The 20,476-nt window shown below is 43.3% G+C and overlaps 1 protein-coding gene across 1 annotated transcript in view; it reads right to left on the reverse strand.

Moving 5' to 3' along the window:
• RNF123 (ring finger protein 123) overlaps nt 1–20,476 on the reverse strand; it is a 2,099,603-nt gene that overhangs the window by 1,647,246 nt on the left and 431,881 nt on the right. The window contains exon 9 of the mRNA XM_086938772.1: nt 18,511–18,578. Coding sequence (XP_086794898.1) covers nt 18,511–18,578 — 68 coding nt within the window. The remainder of the gene's footprint in view (nt 1–18,510; nt 18,579–20,476) is intronic.

A 20,476-nucleotide genomic window follows, 5' to 3' on the forward strand; every position in this document is an offset into this window, starting at 1 on the left:
AATGGGCACAAAACTCACCTCTAGTGAGAGAGAAACCTTGGAGCAGAGTATTACTATGGACGAACTATCCGAGGCACTACAAGACTTAGCAGCAGGCAAGGCAGCAGGGCCCGATGCCATACCCCTGGAGGTTTATAAGTGCCTGAAGGAAGAAACAGCGCCTCTCCTCTTGGATCTATTCAATGGGGTTATGACCACCGGAGTTATACTGGAATCTTGGACCAAAACCAATATTGTGGTATTCCATAAAAAAGGTAAACCTAAGGAATGCCCCGGCTCCTACAGGCCAATATCGTTAATAAACAGCAACAATAAATTATATGCAAAAATCATGGCGACACGGCTGGGGAGAATTATTGGGACTCTGGTTTCTCCCTGGCAGCATGGTTTTGTCCCAGGCAGGGGTACGACTGACCATATAAGAAGAGCCATCACTTTGTTTGACATCCATGCTGCCGGGGAGGGGGGGTCGCAATGATCCTCCTCGACGCGGAAAAAGCTTTCGACCGCGTTAGGTGGAGCTTTCTGTGGAGAGTGATGGAAGATAGAGGATTTGGTCCCAGATTCCTGCAGGCAATCCAGGCTATGTACTTTAATCCAACCGCGAGCATTCAGCTTATGGGTGAGAGTTCTGGGCAGATCCATATAACGAGAGGCACGAGACAAGGGTGTCCGTGCTCACCCATCCTTTTCGCACTATATATAGACCCCCTAATAACTCTTATAAAGAATAGTATCAGTATTAAGCCAGTTGTTATTAACGGATTCCACACCAAAGTCCTTGCATATGCGGACGATTTAGCTATAACCACTACGGACCCGGACAGTGCCATGAGGGGAATAGTTAGTATCACCTCTGAGTTTGGGAGGCTATCCGGATACCGCTTAAATGTGGCGAAGATGCAGGTATTATGTTCAAGAAATATAGTCAAACGGGATGATAGATATGTAGACTCAGTAATATACCTAGGTATAACAATTAATGCTCAGCCAAGGGACATCATTAAAGACAATTTTGTGCCGCTATTGGAAAAGATGAAACAGGACCTAAAAAGAATAGATACTCTCCACTTGTCAATTATAGGTAGGGTTAATGTTATTAAAATGTCAATGTTCCCGAAGATCTTATATAAATTCAGGTCCATTCCCTTTAAAATAGAAGATACTTTAATCAAGTAAATGGAGGCTATTTTTATGAACTTTGTCTGGCAATATGACACGGTGAGGAGATCTAATAAATACATGTCTCTTCCCCAGGAAAAGGGTGGGCTAGGAACACCAAACCTTAGGTCTTGCCTGCTTACAGAAATGGCTATACTCTTTTTCCCAGAGGATACTATGTACAGCCAGGGAGATATCCCTTCTATCTATCAGCTGGCCCTTGGGAGTGAAGCATACGGGGTATTGCTGAGGAAATATGACAAATGTTTTTTTAAGGCATCAGGTCACAAAATATTGGAAGACATCTGGGGGCTATGGTCCTCTGTACAGAAAAATCAGAGTATTCCAAGGTATAATCAACATACTCTACTTTGGAACTCAGGATTATTTCCGCATCTAAGCAGGGATGGCCCTTGGAGATATTGGGAAAGACAGGGAATCACTACACTAGGTCAAGTAATGATAAATGATGCATTTAGGCCCCTTGAACTTCTGAAGTCACGGTACTCATTACGAGGTTGTCAAGAGTTCTAATATATGCAGTTGGTTAACACAATAAAATCCAAAAGACCGTGTATAAATATATCGAAAGGATGTGCACTATTAGATTACATGAAGGGGGGTGGTTGCAGAATCAGGGAAATATATGGGCTATTCTTGGAAACGCTCCCCAATGACATGGTTAAGACAGAGGCTGCTTGGGCTGCTAAACTGGGAGATCCAGATATTGACCTGGACAGAGCCATCCTAATGGATAAAAGGTTTTTACGTTCTTCAAATCTTAGAGCGCAGCACTTTAAGACCCTTTTTAATTTATACTACCGTATTTTCCGGCGTATAAGACGACCCGGCGTATAAGACAACCCCCTACTTTGCCTGAAAAATTTTTGGTTTTGTGCTATACTCGCCGTATAAGACGACCCCCACTTCCAGCGCAGTCCAACGCAGTCCTGCATAGCCATTCCGAGAATGTACGGTACCGGTATTTTGAACTTACCGTATTAGTCTAGTCCTCCTCCCTGTGGGTGAGCAGTAAGGCTTTATCAGTGGACAGTGTTACCTAAGCGTTTATTTTACAAACTCAAAGACTGAACTCAAACAAATTGGTTGTATAAACAATCTTGCTTTACTCGCAATATTTTTATTTAGAACCATATGAAAAACTGTCACTTCTGAATATACCGGTACGGTACGGTAAACATAAATAAGTGCATGAAACAGTGCAAGTGGATTAAACTTCCCATAACTTTCCATAAATCCAAGGGATTTCGACAGGATTTACAACGTTCCCTTTAAAAGCCTTCAAAATCCTCCTCTTCGTCATCTGATCTCATAAGTAAGTCAATGAGATCTTGTGGTACATCTGTAAGGCAGTCATCGTATGGATCTGGTACCAATTCCGTATCAGATGATGTGGTCTCTTCTTCGGCATCCTCTTCACCTTCCCACAAATAGTCGTCCTCCATACCATCTAATGAATTTGATATGCCACACTTCTTGAAAGACTTTATTACAGTTTCTGCATCAATGTCGTTCCAGGCCTTTATAACAAGGGTGCACAAAACATCCAACTGTGGAGCACGCATGTTTCCTCCTTTTGTGAATGTTTTTTCACCGCTAACCATCCACTCATTCCACTGTTCTCGGATGCGATCTTTAAATGGCTTGTTTAGGCACACATCCAGTGGCTGCACCAACGATGTCAATCCTCCAGGTATAACTGCAGCATCTGTTTTTATTCTTGCCAGCCTTTGCTTGGTGCTCGGAGTTAAATGAGCCCTGAACATATCCCACACCAGTAGACGACGTCTTTGTAGAAGTCCACCTGGTCGCCTGCTCCATACATTATCAAGCCATAGCTTTACCCCTTCTTCATCCATCCATCCTTTCTCATTCACATGCACAAAACAACCAACAGGGAACTTGAGTTTCGGCATTGTTTTTCTTTTGAAAATAACCATTGGTCTCAGCTTTGCGCCATCAGCTGTGCATGCTAGTACCACTGTGAAACTAGACTTCTCATGTCCTGTTGTTTTTATTAAAATTGTCTTTTCGCCTTTTTGATGGACAGTTTTGTTGGCAATCATATCGAAATTCATTGGAGTTTCATCCATATTTCCGATGCTACTTAGCGCATAGCCATGTTCATTGCGCAGCCTAATAACGTAGCGATGGAAGCTATGCATTTTGGCATCAAGATCCGCAGGTAATTTCTGGGCAATTTTTGTCTTTTGCCGCAATACCAGATTATGCCTTCCCATGAATCTGGTACACCAGGATACAGTGGCCTTAAATCTGTGGCTGAGATCTGGATTAGATTTGGCCCACTGAAGTGCAACCAATCGGATTTTATTTCGGGTCACGACATAACCGCTTTGCTGATGCTCGGCCACCATGTCTGCTACATGCTTTTCGAGTTCTGGCCAATGTGGGGTGCCTCTTCTTAATGCACACTTGCCCCTTGGCATACTCCGTAATGCTTTCTCATTTGCTCTCCAGGCCCGAACAATCTTTTCTGTCACTCCATATTGTCTTGCAGCAGCACAGTTATTATGTTCCGTGGCAAAATCCACAACTTTAAGTTTGTAACTGGCTTCATATTTCCTTCTTCTTGCCACTCCTGGAGCCTTGCTGGGTTCTTGACTGCCAGCCATTTGCACTGGATGCGCTGCTGGAGCCTTGCCGGGTTCTTCACTGTCTGCCATTTGCACTGGATGTGCTGCTGGAGCCTTGCCGGGTTCTTGACTGTCAGCCATTTGCACTGGATGTACTGGTGCTGTACAGTATGAACAGGTGCAGAGACTGTCTTCAACACCACACGTACGGTACGGCAAATACGGTATCTGGTCACCAGACTGCCTTTCCTCTTCGCAACAACCAGCCAATCACGGCAAGTGCTCTACTGCCTTCGGTAACATTCGGGAACATTCTACAGTCCCCTTTCAATGCCCACGCCCATGTCAAGGAGAGAGGGGCGCGTGCCAAAACGTGCCAAACGTGCCAAACGTGCCAAACGTGTCAACACACCGGGCGCTGCCATCTTCGGCGCTGGCTGCCCGTTACCATATACCGTATTTCGGACGTCCTGCTGCCTCGTCCTGCTGCCTCGTCTGCCTGGGGATGTGCAAGCGGTTGGAGGCGCGTGTACAGCGGCAGCGGCAGTCGAGGTAAGACTCATGGCGCCATTTGCTCGCTTGTGAAGCGGTTTGACACCTTCGAGTGAAGTCCTTGCTATGAAAAAAACGCTCGCTTTCGATACTTCATGGCGCGGGGCCTGGTTGTGGACGTTGCCAGGGCCGGTGGCTGTATTTTTTAACATAAGGTGTGTTTCTTGTTACATACGGTATTTCCTATTGTGAAGCGGTCTGACACCTTCGAGTGAAGTCCTCGCTATGAAAAAAAAACGCTCGCTTTCGATACTTGCACAATTCATGGCGCGGGGCTGGGTGTGGACGTTGCCAGTGTCGGTGGCTGTATTTTTTAACATAAGGTGTTGTTTCTTGTTATTTCCTATTGTGAAGCGGTCTGACACCTTCGAGTGAAGTCCTCGCTATGAAAAAGCGCATGAAAACATACCATAACATTTTGTACCCGGCGTATAAGACGACCCCCGACTTTCCAGAAAATTTTAAGGGGTTAAAAGGTCGTCTTATACGCCGGAAAATACGGTACACGCCGGCGAAACTGTATGATTGGGGAAAGAGGGCGGACAACAACTGCCCTAGGTGTGGGAATGGGCCTGCTGACGTTGTCCACATGTTTTGTAGCTGTGAAAAATTAGGTCCCATTAAAAAGGAAATCGAAGAGTTTTTAGAGGGGCTTCTAGCTGTCAGAATAGACCTATCCACGACGCTTTTAATAACTGGTTGTGATGCTAAACTGGGTCTAAGTACAGAGCTGTTTTTAGAATACTAATTGCTGCTGCTTGGAAGGATGTGTAGGCCCCAACCTTCCAAATGTGGATCGGCAGGATGCTAGGGATCCACAACATTGAGTCAGAATTGTATGCTTTAAAGGGAGTTAAATCCAGGGAAATGGGGTTACGGATCTGGGCGCCTGTGGCTACATGGAGGCTGTCGAGGTATGGGGCCTTATAATGCCTTCTAATTCCCTGACTCTGGTATGACTATTAATCTTTTAATCTCTGTTCTATTGTATATAATGCTTTATGCTATATCAGTTGCTCTCGTATTTATATCATGTATATTTATTTCTATATTAATATATATTGTTGTGTATAGTCTGCATTATATTGTTATGAACTTTCAATAAAATATAAATAAAAAAAAAAAAGGACTTTGCCTCAGTAGTTGGTGACTCTGCTTTCCGTAGCAAAGCTCAGAAACAAAACCATCCTCTGAAGGAAACCCACAGGGATAAGTAATGTAGATCTCTAGCAAAGTGTTATGGTTAGAAGCATTTTTGTAGGTCTAGGCCAAAGGCATCATCTGTGTGGTAACGATGGAGGATATCAATAATTATCAGCATCCAAGTCATCTTAATCCATATACTCATAATTTCTGTTTAAAGTTTTTAATGTGTAAAAGTCTGAGCCAAAGATCTCATTCAGTTGAGTAAAACTGTGATAAATGGAGGGCAACTGCCAGGGGCAGTAACTCGAATGGGGTGCCCAAAATGTATCTCTTACCACTCAAATAATGTCTGTCAACATTGATGGCTGAGGTGGTGGCAAAGATAGCCTAGATGTTAGCACTAGTAATAACGTCATGGGAGGTGCCAAAAGCGAAAAGGTTGGTGTTGTATTGAGCAATGGCATCTTTAGGGGCAATAATGGAGCCTGCCAAGGTACAGAATCGAGTGGCCTCTGGGTTGAACCCGCAAAATCTCCAAACCCACAGAAACAAGGCTCCCATTGAGGAAAGTGGATCCATTCTGACATTTTTCACAATGACCTATTGAAAAGCCTTGGCCAGAGAAGGATTAGCTGGTGGACCTGGAAACTCGTGTTTAATCTTTTAGAGGAACGTGATCAGCTTTAATGAAGGAAAAACACAAACATCAGTGAACAATACCAATAAGTCTTTAAAAGGTCATGAGAGCAAGACCATTTTTCATTCTCATTCCTACTGCATTCTCCTTCCTATGGGTCTTTTTTGTGGCAAGATAGCGTGGGGATATTGCTCCCTGTTAGAGGAGTTCCCTGGGACAGGAGAGAGGGATACTTTTTGAGTACTCTTACAGGTCTTTGCCATAAATAATTTGTCTTCCATCTTCCTAAAAGCCTTAGGGGGCATGAACGACCAACAGTCATAGACCGAGAATTTGTGGTCAGATCCTAGGCATTAAATGCAGGTGTTGAATGGATCAGACAAAGGCATTTCCTAATGACACTATAGCAGGCTTTAAACCCCAAGACTTTAGATGGGGACATCTAATCTAGGTGCTGTTGAATCTGCTAAGGAGTTTTGGTTGGTCAAGACTGATGAAAAGCTTTGGACCTGCGCCAAAGCAAGAGAGAACAGGAACTGATGTCAGCATGCCGGTCTGTGCTACATACAGCTGGTTGTCATCACATCTGGGTTGGATGGCTGGCAGTGCTGGAGACCTATTGCTGGTGAAAAGGTTTTTATGATCCAGTCTGGTGCCGAGAAGACATTGATGTGGTGAAGAATCTGCAAGAAAAGTATCCATCAGAAGCAGATTATACACCACGTTAAAGATCCCGATGGTACTCCATGCATATGATCCTCAGATTAATCTGAGGAGATGGTTACTACAGAAAACACAGTCAAGGCCATGTAGGTAACACTGGAGGGCCTGATGGAGTGTTCTGCTGTAGCGATGCATAGCCATACAGGAGAGTCTGGAATGTCCCTCAGAGGAGATTTCTGCAACGATGTAGGACATGCTTTCCTTGGGTCCAGCACAATTGAGGGCATCACCATGATGGATGTCAAGTCTGAACAACCTGAGAATCTGCACTAGGACTCACACCTCAGGATGAGGATAGTTGCTGCATAGATTCTTGCTGAGACAATGGAGGACAAGATGAATGAGATGCATGGAGACTTGCTCCTGAGATTGTGGCAACACAAAAACTGGTCAACAAAGTGATTCAGCTTCTCTTTAAGGTTTGCAGCAACAATACAACAGTGGGGGAAACAGTAATGGTCACTTTGTTGTCTGCAGTGTGGAAATGACAAATTCTGATGATGCTTGATTCCAGGATTGTTGGCGATGTTTGCATTTTTTCCCTTCATGTTCTCTCTGCTGTCTTCTTTTCCCCTGTATTTAGTCCACTTTGATATACTGTGAGGTGTTATGTGGAATATAACCCACAGCTGGTTGATTAGTAAATAAGTGCCATTCTATAAATGGTTGAAATAGTAGGGTGTTGTTTTACAAGTTGTATGCAAGCTGACCTTTGCATATGTTGAATAAAACAGATTTAAATCTAACATTTAGAGGGATCTAATTAGTTAGGCTGGGTAGAACAGAGGCTGAAGTAAGGATTTTTTTCCCCCAGAATGAATGAACATCCATTTGGCTAGGAACTCAATCACCAAGTCTGAGCTGCCCACCATCAGCAAGGCCGCGCCTCACAGATCTGCTGATTAGAGTGAAATCGGGCTCGCCCAATGATACATGTCCCCTAAAGATCCTAAAAGAAGTCTTCTCTGGCTCAGCACTAGCTCTCCCCAATGAGTTCCAGAGCAAATGTGTGGTACCTAGCTCCTTCAAGGAGGTGATAGTAGCCCCACTATTAAAGAAGGCTAGTGATGACCCAAATGTACTGAAGAACTACCACCCCATAGCCTTACTACCACACCATGCAAATGTTCTGGAAGCAAATGTTGCTAGATGCTGATGTTCCTTCCTGGAGGACTCCCACTTCCTTGACCCACATCAAGCAGGCTTTCAGCCTGCCCACTCCACGGAAGCGGTCATCCTCTCAGTCGTAGATGATATGCGGGAAGAGGCTGATAATGGAACCATTCATGAGCTGGTGCTCTTAGATCTCTTGGCGGCCTTCAACACAGACAACCACAAACTTCTGATAGACTGTGTCGGAGTTGCTAGCCACCGGGACACAGTGCTCAAGTGGGTCACCTTTTTCCTGAAGGAGCACGCCCAGTCGGCTTGTCTATCCCCTAGCGGCTCACCCAAAGTCCCCCTTACCTGGGGAGTGCCCCAGGGGTAATCTCTTTCTCCCCACCATTTCAATTTGTACATACGCCCCCCCTTGTGTACTTCTTGAAAAAGATGAAGGTTAGAAATTACAATTACGCAGACGATATGCAATTACTGTTTGCTATTGATAATTCACCTGGATTTAAAGCTACTTTTCAAACATGATGCCATTCATCCGCGACTGAATGAATAGCATTCCACTCAAATTAAACCCTGATAAGACTGAGATCTTAATCATTTGTAGCAGGCATGGCTTGTGGAACCCCACATTTTGCCCAGCCACTATGGGCACACCCCCCAACCAAAAAGTTCAATCAAACCTCAAGTAGGTGCTGTGATCTCGTTCTGAAATCAAAAAGATTGGCAAATGTCTTACTTTCAAAGCACTTATCCAGGCTGGCATCGCATTAGTCATCTCAAGGATCGACTATGCAAATTCTCTCTACCTGGGTATACCTGAAGGACTCAATCGTAGATTGCAATTGGCTCAGAACCAAGCAGCCCGGCTCTTCTACTGTCAGCCTAGGAGCTGCCATATCACCCCACTGATGAGACAACTACACTGGCTGCCGGTGAAACAGCGAACGGTATTTAAGACTGGCTGCATCATTTTTAAATCTCTCAATGGCAGCAGCACAGCTTTCATTTCAGCTTGCATTCAAAAGTACACTACCTCCCGCAACCTGAGATTCGCTCACCTGAACCTTCTCACCATTCCCTCAATTCAAGAAGAAAAGATTGGGTGGCTCCAACTTCTTTGTACTCATCCTAGGTATTTGGAACATACTCCCATTGGAAATCAGGTAGACCCCCTGTTATACCAGAATTAGACAATGCCTAAAAACCTAGCTTTTCAAACAAGCCTATGACTGATTTGGTGAGCAGTGGGCATTGGTTCTGTTATCCCAGCACCAAGGAACCGTCTAGTGTATGTGTACTCTACATTTACCGATAACATAATATGCATCTTTATTGAACATTCTATGGTCATCTCAAGTGTCAACGGTGTGATTCCTCTCACAAGTGCTGGTTGAAGGACAATCTTTTTTTGGTTCTTACAGGCTGCCTGCTTGGTTAGTTCTTGTTCAATAGGAATCTTTTGTCAGTGCTCACTCCTTTCATTTCCTCTGTCCTCACCCCAATCTAACCAACTTCGGAGCATGAATTATGAGCTTGCACTTACAGGATTAAGAGGGGAGGGAAACACAAAGGAGGCAGTAGTCACAAGTCCCTCTGAACAGCATAAACCATTGAAGAAAATCATTCACTTTCCTGTTCCATTAATAAGTGAATGTTTTCCCAAACCTGATCAAGGTTGCTCCTCGTCTACAGTGCATTTCGGTCCAAGCTTTGAAAACTCTTATTTATGATGTGCTATGGCAACACAGGAGATTTGCTCAATAAAGTCTGAGATACTGCGACAAGTTACTAAGAATACACAGATCTCACACACATATGTTAAAAAATAAAGAATGTCAATAGGAAGGAAATGTTATTGCTATAGCCTCATTACAGATGCAGAATTTGAGCTCTGAGAAGGAGTCAACATTCTAACTTCCACGTTTTAGGAACTGAGCAAATAGATGACCACAAAATGAATCAGTGTCAGCACGAGACAAAATAGCATTTTTTGGACACTGCCAAAAGTGAACTTGCCTGTGTTGTAAGTGTTGTTTGCCATCTGCCTTAGGGATTGTGATGATGTACTTATTCCTTGCCGTACACGGTCTGCTGACCATTATCTCTGTTAGAAAAGGGACTACGCAATCAAGCATTCTTCAACTACTATAGTACGTTTTCAATAACAAATATTACGTCATAAACTATGTGTAAAAGAGAAGAGTTCCAATGGTTAAAAGCCACAGGAATACCAAAGACCATTAGGAATATTTTGCTGGCATGGTGGGCCTGGAAAGGAAAATGTTACTTACCTAGTAAGTAACTGTTCTTGGCATGTAGAGTTGTAGATTCATATGCTTTGCATACTCCAGCAATCAAGTGTTGGGTCCAGATGTTTGCAAGTTGTTTTTCTTGCAAGAAGTCTTTCCAGTCACAAGGTAGATGAATTCTCCTTTCGGTGATAATGCGCATTGGCATGGACTCCATTGTTAGATTGTTTTACTGTAGAGGGTGAGACTGGAGTTAGTAAATGTAGAATTGCGATGTCCAAGTCATATGTATCTAAGATAAGAAAGACAGGTATAGGTACTTGGGGAGGTGGGTAGGCGCAAGTGAATCAACAGCTCTACATGCCAAGAACAGATGCTTACTGGGTAAAATGTTCTGTTCGAGGCATGTGAGCTGTAGATCACATGCTTTGCTTAGACTATACAGCTGTATTTTTCCAAAGCGGTGGCTAACCTGTAGCTGTTGCAGTTGTTTGAAATAGTGTTTTAAGTACTGCCTGGCCTACATTAGCTTGTTGCCTCACTAACACATCTACACAATAGTGTTTGGTAAATGTGTGCGGTGTAGACCATGTTGCTGCCTTACAGATGTCGACTAAGGGAATATTCCCTAAGAAGGCCATAGTAGCCCCTATTTTGCGGGAGGAATGCGCTCTAGGGGGTATTAGCAATGCTCTTTTTGCTTTTGTATAACATGTTTGGATACATTTTACAATCCATCTTGCAATACCAGATTTAGAAATGGGATTGCCTTTGTGTGGTGGAGAAAAAGCAACAAAGAGCTGCTTTGTCTTATGAAAATCTTTTGTTCTTTCTACATAATATCATACAGCTCTTCTAACATCAAGTGTGTGTAGAGTTTGATCTGCTACAGAATCAGGTTGAGGAAAAAACACAGGTAACTCAACGGATTGATTGATGTGAAAAGCAGAAACCACGTTTGGAAGAAATTTGGGATTGGTTAGAAGAACCACCTTGTCTTTGTGAAGTTGAAAGAAAGGCTTTTGTATGGTTAGTGTCTGGAGTTCACTAACACTCCTTAAGGGAGTGATTGCAATAAGAAAAGCAACATTCCATGAGAGAAATTGTAGTTGACACTTGTGCATTGGTTCACAAGGTGGCCCCATTAGCATTGTAAAAGACTATGTTCAAGTTCCATACTGGTGCATGTGGAGCTCTTGGTGGTATTACTCTTTTTAATCCTTCCATAAAGGCTTTAATCACTGGAACTCTGAATAGAGATTAGAGTTGACTGTTTTGTAAGTATGCAGCCAGCTACTGCTGCTATATGCAATCAAATGGATGTATAAACAAATCCAAATTTCTGTAAATTTAAGAGATAACGGATGATGTGTTGTACTGAAGCATTAAGGGGATTGATATTGTTATTGTTACAATATATAACAAAATATTTAAACTTATCAGCATAACATGCCCTAGTAATAGGTCTCCTAGCCTCCTTTAGGATATTCATACAGTCTGTTGGTAATTGCAAAAAACCAAACTTTATGACTTCAGGAGTCTAATCGCCAAGTTGAGTTCCTTGGGATACAGATGCCTGATTTCTCCATGGCTCTGAGTGAGTAGACTGGAGTTGAGGTGTAGCTTTTAGTGTGGAACTATTGACAGCTCTAGCAGGGTGGTGAACCAGGTTTGACGTGCCCTATGTGGTAGCTATGAGAATCAGTGTGAGGGATGTTAGCCTGAGCTTCTGAAGTACCAGTGGAATGAATGGGAGACGGAAAAGCATAGACAAATATCCCAGACCAGTTCGTCCATAGGGCATTGCATTTGTAGAGTGGGCGTGGGAACCTGGAGGCAAAGCTTGGGCATTTTGTGTTTTGAGATGTGGCGAACAGGTCTATGTGAGGAAATTCCCATTCCTGAAAATCGGAAAGAAGAATTTGGGAATGAAGTTCCCACTCATGGATTTGTTGTCTCTGTCTACTGAGAAGGTCTGCAAATTGATTGTTTACACCTGGAAGGTGTTCTGATAGGAGATACATTTTGTGATGTATGGCCAATTTCCAAATGGCTTGAGCTAAATGTGACAGTTGGAGAGCGTGTCCCCCCCCCTTTTTGTATGTAGTACATAGATGTCATGGTGTCTGTGTGAACCAAAACAGTTTTGTCTATAAGGTGAGTTTGAAAGGCTTTGAGCGCGAGAAACACTGCTAGCAGCTCTAGGTGATTGATATGTAGGCTCCTGTACTTTAGAGTCCATAATCCTTGGATTGTTTGACTCTGTAGGTGAGCACTGTCTGTGGAGCAGGGTTGAGAAACGGCCGCCCTTGGGATACATTTTGTGGGTTCCACCACTGCAGAGAGAGATGGGTGCGGTCATCCACCAACACTAGATCAGTTAACTGACCCTGCAACTGGTTCCACTGACTTGCTAAGCATTCTTGAAGAGGACGCATGTGAAGTCTTGCGCGGGGAACAATTATAATGCAAGACGCCATCATGCCTAGCAGTTTCATGAAGACTCTTGCCTGGCAATGATTGGTTGGGCTGAAATTGAGTGAGAAAGGATTGAATACTCTGAATCCTGGCTGTATTAGCGGAGGCTAAAGTTTGTGAGTGTCTATCATGGCTCCCAGATAAGTTTGTGTGCTGGAAGGCTGTAGATGAGACTTCAACACATTCACTGTAAACCCTAGTTGGTGAAGTAAGTGAATAAAGGTTTGAGTGTGCGGGAGACACATTTGGTTAAGTGCTGGCTTCGATGAGCCAGTCGTCCAGGTATGGGAAGATATGGATCTGTTGTCTTCTTAGATGTGCTGCGACTACTGCCAGACATTTGGTAAATACCCTGGGAGCAGGATGAGTGGGATGAATTGGAATGTGGAAATATGCGTCTTTTAAGTCTAGAGTAGACATAAAATCTCCCTACTGTAGAAGCGGGAGCACTTGTTGAAGTGTTACCATGTGGAAATGCTCTGACAGTATGTAGAGGTTTAGTTCTCTGAGATCTAGAATAGGTCTTAAAGGGCCGTCCTTTTTAGGGATGAGAAAGTACAGGGAGTACACGCCTGTCCCCTGATGTTGTAATGGCACAGGTTCTATGGCTCCTTTGGAGAGAAGAGACTGGACTTCTTGCTTTAGTAGATGTAAATGTTCTGGTGACATTTTGTGAGAACGTGGTGGTTTGTTTGGAGGATTGTTGGTAAGGTCCAGGCAATGACCATGTTGGATAATTCCTAACACCCATTTGTCTGTGGTGATAGATTGCCAAATGGTGAGGAATTGTAGAAGAAGTCCTCTGACAGGTGTTAAATGATGCGGGGAAGTGTAGGCAAGTCACTGCATGTTGGGTGAGGGGGAATTACGCAGTGCGGAACCCTTGACTCGACCTTTGTTGTTGTTACCTCTAGATCCTCCTCTAAAGAAGCCTCTTGTAGAGGAAGATTTCCTGCTGCCTTTTAAGATGTGGCAGTATTGTCGGAGGACTTGGTTTCTGACCCTCCATGGTAGAAGGAGCGACGAAAGAAGCCCCAACTAGAGGAAGACTGCAGCTCCCATAGACTTGGCTACCTCTTTGTCTTTTTTTCTAATGACTTATCTACTTCGGGCCCGAAGAGATGTTCCTTGTCAAAAGGAGTATTTAAAATAGACTGTTGTACTTCTGGTTTGAAACCAGAAATCCTCAGCCATGCATGTCTTCTTAGTAACAAACTAGTGTTGATATCTCTAGCAGCGGTGGCTGCAGCATCTACAGCGCATCTTATTGAGGAATTGGATATGAGCTTCCCTTTCTGGACTAAATCCTGGGCTTCTGCTTTGTGCTCAATTGGGAGGTATTGTAGCAACTGCTCCATTTCGTCCCAGTGTGAACATATCTGGCTAGCAGGGCCTGGGTGTTGGCAATGCGCCAATGATTTGCTGCTTGGGCAACTACTCGTTTACCAGAGGTGTCTAATAGTTTTGACTCCTTGTCTGGAGAGGGAGTGTCACCTGTAGTCTGTGAATTGGCCCGTTTACGGGCATTAGAGACCACTAAAGAGTCTAGTGGTAACTGTCCTTTAATAAAGACTGGATCTGAAGGAGCAGATTTATATTTTTTTATCAATCCTGGGGGTGAGAATGCAAGCCCGCACTGGATCTTTAAAGATGTGGTTGGCATGTCTCATCATGCCTTTAAGCATAGGTAGAGTGTGACTAGCCCTTTGTGCGGTACTAAGTGTTTCAAATAGAAAGTTTTTCTCTAAAGATTACTTGTGTAACTGTAACCCATGATATTCTGCAGCTCTAGAAAGTAATTCTAGATATCCTACGTTGTCATCAGGAGGGGTATGCTTTGCAGGGTTAAGATCTTGGTCGCTATCTGTAAGGTGAATCTGTGTGATAATCCTGTGAGAGATCTGATGGTAATATATTGCCCCCCCCCCCCAATCTCTATTATCATCATCATCAGGTGGTGGTGGAGAGCTAGTTGGTGTAATCACTAAATGACAAAGGTGGAGAGGTTGGTGTAGGGGAACGTGGTAGAAGAGGAGGAGGGGAAGGGTTAGTACCCACATTCTTCCTCTTGAAAATAATTTGTGCTCGCATCCTTCGCCAAAGATGTCCGGCGTGTATTCCGACGTTTTGACTCTGCATCTCACGACGTCTAGCCTGACGAGCATGGAGCATTTTCTTTGATCGGAACACTCTGCACGCATCGCAGTCCTGTTTGTTATGCTCCGGCGACAAGCACAAGTTGCACACTTCGTCCGAGTTGGTGCGCGGTTACTTGGCATGGCACTGAGGGCAGAATTTTAATGGAGTTTGTTTCATCGACTGCGAAGTGGACCGACGCGGTTAGGCCTCCCTGAAGAACTTTGAATGAAATCTAGGTTTTACTCGATGGATATGATACGCGGAGAAGTGAGATATGCGTTCAAAACAATACCAACAAGGGTGAAGTGGATTGTGCACTGAGGGGAACCAAAGAACAACTTCGAACCAGAGCGCAGCAATACACGTCTGATCCCGATGGCGGGTAAAAACAATCTAACGATGGAGTCATTGCCCATGCGCATTATCATCGAAAGGAGGAGTCACCTACCTCGTGGCTGGAAAGACTTATTCGAAGAAAATCAACTTGCAAACATCCAGACCCAACACTAGATGGCAGGAGTAAGCAAAGCATGTGATCTCCAGCTCACATGCCTCGACCATAAACCGTTAGGTATTCCTTAATATAGCCAGAAGCCTCTGGTATAATCTCCTTCTTAGTGGCAAGTAGTCTAAGGATTAAACCTGTCGACTAGAGCTCAGAAGAATTGTTTTATTTAGGACTTTGTAATACAATATATTTCCCTGGCACTTCAGATCAGATAAAACTTTATTTTGGCAGTAAGACACGGCCATAAAAGCACATTACAAGCATAGAAAAGATCACTAAAACATATCTCAATAAAAGAAGTTTAAAAATAGCCAATAAAATAATTTTTAAAAAACAATCACTGAACCCAGTGAGCAAAGTAAGGATTCCTGCCATGAAGCTCAATACCCCGCAAGCATCGCATAGGCAAGTCAAACTAACAGGATCAGGCTATCAAAACATTTGTTTTCGCTTGGCGCTAGCTCCCTTTGAAAAAGAACAAATGCAAGTACAAAGTGTAAAGGAGTTAAACCCTTGCAAATACAAAAGGGCTTCAGCAGGTCTTCTAATGTCGTAAACTCTGATTAAAATTAAAAACCTCTTGGAGTATACCAAGTAAAACTTCCTAAAGAAAGTGAAATGGAAAAACCTCTGAGGCAAGGACTCGTCACAGGGACAAATTAAAGCAATACTGGGGTCAAACTGGCCTAGAGGAGAGCTCTGATGTCACTTTATAATGCCAAATCTAAGTCTTGGTAAAAGGACTCTGTTCCAGGTGGCATCCACCCATGACAGATATGGCTCCATATTGGGGGTGGTCTGCAGAGACTCACACTCTCTTACTGAAATTTTTGCGAATTCCCCTTCATCACTAAGCGCCACTTTTGGCGGCAAGATCGGAGGGAAATTAGTGAGCAAGAGAGGTGTGTTGCCTTTCAGCCAGGACCACCCCTAATGTGCTCTGAGCAGAAGTCACCCCCTCCTTTGAAAATTCTCCATACTGTTTTGTAGGAGTCTAGCCAATAGGGTTAGTGAAGGAGTGGACATACCAAGGCTGTTGATACCCTAAAGGTAAGTAGCCCCTTAGCTACTACCTTCTAGCCCCTGTAATGCCACTAAATTGAGTATTTAGGGTCACCCCTGAACCTTAGTCCTCTGATTACAGATGACCTACAAAGAAGAGGACAGAGAAAAGCCATGCAGAACCGAAAGACTGAAGATACCAACTGACTTGGCCCCAGCCCTATCGGCCTGTCTGCAGCTCTCAAAGACTCTGCTATAGAAGAGCAACTTGTCCAGCAGCCCAGCGACCTCCAGAATGCTGGGAAGACTGCCTGACTACTAAAAAGACTTCTAATCTCCCGTGAACAGCGGACCTCTCGAGAAGGAAAACCAACTTTAAAGACCAAGTGCTCTGCCCCAAACGCCCACGGCCCGTGTCCAAGAGGCCCACCGGTACAGTCCCTGGTGGGCTGACCCCTGCCAGACTCCACATCGACGCCTGCAGCGTCTGCAGGATGACCCCCCCCCCATCTGCAACCACACTGGTAAGCTGACTTCCGACGCCAAAGGACACCACTGCTCTCGGAGCCCCTGGGCTACCGACGGTGTCCAGACACTACAGCACATCTAAACTTACCTGAGCAACTGAAGGTTTCTTTGGTCCAGCATCCTGGCCTGAGCCTACAGCCTTTTTCCGATTTCAAGATTCTTTATTTGTTTGCATTGGATGCCCAACGCTGTGTTGGCACTCTGCACCCGGCCACACCTCTGCCGCTGAGGGTGCAAGTTTGGTGCTGCCTTGTGGCCCCCCCTGTGCTTACCTTAACCCCCGGAGACTGGGTTACCAAACTGTTCTTCTTAACTGTAAGTAGTACCACTTTGATTGCTCCCTTTCTCAATTGGATAACATTGGCACCAGATCTCGAGTTTGATCTCTGCACCCAGCTACCCCGGTGCCGCTGGTGGGGAGGTCACTTACCTTAACCTTGCCTGGTACTGATTCTTCATCCCAAAGCTCAATGCAGTAAATCAATACAGTAAATCGTTTACTTACCTGAATATTGTGGATTGTGTTTCCTCCCACAGGATAACTTTGCACTGATTGAAAAACGCACTGTGTCTACTTTTTACATTGAAAAACAGTGATATTCCAAAATGTATCTTACTGCTACAAAGTATCTTTGGTTTCATAAAATAAATATACTAAACGTAATGTTTTTACAAACCACTGGTCTCAGATTTAGTCATCGAGTGTGTGAAATCATTTCCTGGCTGTGTGTGCACATCACATGCTTAGCACTGCCCTCAGATAAGCCTAACTGTTCGCCCACACTACAACAAGAGAGAACATTAGTATTATCTACTGCAGCCTCTGTAAAGCCTCTAGGGATCGACTGGACTCTGTGCACACTATACCTTACTTTGGTATAGTATATACAGAGGAAGCTTCCGACATTCATACCATAATTATGCTCAATTTATTAGGTTAAAGAAGATGCAATCATTAGAGCTGACCCATGTAAAGGATGTCTGCCTCCTCTTCTGGAGTAGTCTCCCTTTCAAAAATCACCAATGATTAATAAAATGCGTGGATTACAGAACACTTTCTTAAATGTAGACATCGCCCATATAGCTTTGGGACCAACTACACTAATTTAAACTTCAGGAATACTCCTTCAACTAAAATGTTTTAAGCAATCATTTAGGCTAAATTATAGGACAAGAAAGTCATCATCATTATCAATACTTTATTAGATTTAAAAAATAAAAACATACAAGTCACAACAGAAATATGATCAGCACCACAAATGCACAGTAATAGATACAAAACCATAAATACTAACGTAAGCTTACACAAAAACATCAAGAGCCACATCTCTAATAACTTCCCCAATTGAGCTGCTCTGTAAACCCCCATAAGAGTCACATGTTGTCAAGACAGAAATAAGCATTCACACTTATAATAGTTAGTAACTTACACTATGCAGAGGTTAATGGGACTCCACAGTTGTATCAAGAAGAGTAAAGAGGTCGTTTTTTGTAGCTGAAAATCATACATCCACCTTTCACTACAAGGATAATGTTTTACCATATTTATGCCTGCAATTAAGCATCTAATGGAAAATATAATACTAGGCTACCACAAAATGGTACTGTAACAAGCCTGATACCTAAAGAAAGATAAGGTACGAATAGACTTACAGACAAAATGATATGTTCCCTTCATCCAGGTCAATGAGACAGCTGACTATGTCTCCTGCTGCCCAAGACTAGAAAAGATAATGAAGATTAGAAGAAATACAGTCTGTTTTGAATTTATTTATTTAAAGTCGTCAAATATTTGTAAGACAGATGTATAACCTTATTGTTAACATTCTTCATGATAAATTGTTCAGTAGATTACCACCAATCAAAGGAGTAAAAGTACTTGGAACTAGAGATCTGTACATTTCTTTGGTCAGTAAAGATTTACTGTTTTTGTTAAACAATATAGTTAAAATGTGGTACTTCACCAGCTTCAAACACACAAAAGGTGATGAGAGGAATGCATTCAATTTGTCTAACCACTGGCAACCGCTAGAGGTAGCATCCCAACCCACCGTTATTTAGCTCATCATGCCACCTCAGTTTGGATACCGCCATATGCAAATCAATCTTGACCCTACTCCTCATGGGAACAGTCCTGCACAAACTGCCAAGCCACATCCTCTGTGAACCAGACAACAAGCAACCCAGGACCAGTTTCATCCAAGTTATGGGCTCATCAGTCGGGTACAGCTTGGTTCCAGTGACACAGTGAACATGGGACACACATCTAAGCATACCCATGACACTTAGGGAGGTACATGAAAACACCTGTTAGCATATACTATGTTAAGGTACGTAAATCATTTAATCCAAAGCATTTATTGTGTTTCTTTGGAAGTAGATAAAGTACTTGGGAAAACTGTATACAACACCTAAATTTGCCACAGCCTACTTGCATAGTTTCAGTTTGCTCATATATAGATTTGCCCAAGCCACCAACCCCACTTCAACCTGTCCCTTCCAACCCACCAAAAGAAAGGAACCAATACGACAACACTCATCCATTATTAGGCAATTTTTAGTACAATCCAGATCAACGGAAGGGGGGGGGGCAACAAGAGTATTGTCAGGCCAGTGAGGGACTGGTGGAATATCAAAGTCTCAAGGCCTCATCACTCACAGTGTCCTTTGGCAAACAATTCCTGAATACTCTCCCTCAATGATATAAAAAATGGATGTCAAAGTTTGACCACGATCTCAGATATGTGCATCAGAATATATCCAAGAAGTTTTATTGCCAGGATGTCCAAGCCATGCTGCTTCTAGGCCCCCACTGAAGTAGGCTTGGTCCTCTTGCAGGTACATATGATCTCCAACTTGGCAGCCAACATATGGAAGACGATACCCTGTCAGAACAAGGTCATACCTTCCACAATTGATCCCTCAAGTCTATGAACAGCAGTGGAGGATTCCCGGTGATTAGGCAATGCCATATCTTTTTAATATGGTCTAAGACTTCCTCCTAACAGTACCTTAGTCTAGTGAAAGACCACCATATGTGAAAGTCATCGCTCTTCTGTACATACTCTCTAGAGTCTATATCATCCCCCAACAGCATTACAATACAGTTTTCAGATTCCTTAGGTTCATGTACCTAATAATGATAATTTCATAGAACAATTCTTTAAGTTATTCCCATCTTGATATTGACAGATCTACCCAGAGTCATTACTAGTGGTCTAGCACCACCACTGCCAAGAGCCTCCTCCCATTTTTTCATGTATGGCAAACGAGGTCCCTAAACTGTTCATATCCCTGTACTGTTAATATGAAAGATCCTGTGTATTTAAGATTTTTAGACCATCTTAAGGGTGCCAATAAACTAGTTTGCGTATGTAATTGTTGAACATGTTTACTGTATTGATCAGTGATTACAATACTTCAAAATATATAATCTGATCGCCCTCCTTGAAAGTACATCAAATGCAGAGCAGTGATTAAGATTAAAAAAACACATGGGTTAAAGCTATAACATATTGAAGATGAAAATATGCTTGGTGAAGAAATGTCACTAGTTTACCAATAAAAGAATAGTATTGTGCATTACAAAACAGTTTGGGGGGGCCTCTTCACCTGCCCT

The sequence above is a fragment of the Lissotriton vulgaris genome, chromosome 9, assembly GCF_964263255.1.
Source record: "Lissotriton vulgaris chromosome 9, aLisVul1.2, whole genome shotgun sequence".
NCBI classification, from domain to species: Eukaryota; Metazoa; Chordata; class Amphibia; order Caudata; family Salamandridae; genus Lissotriton; species Lissotriton vulgaris.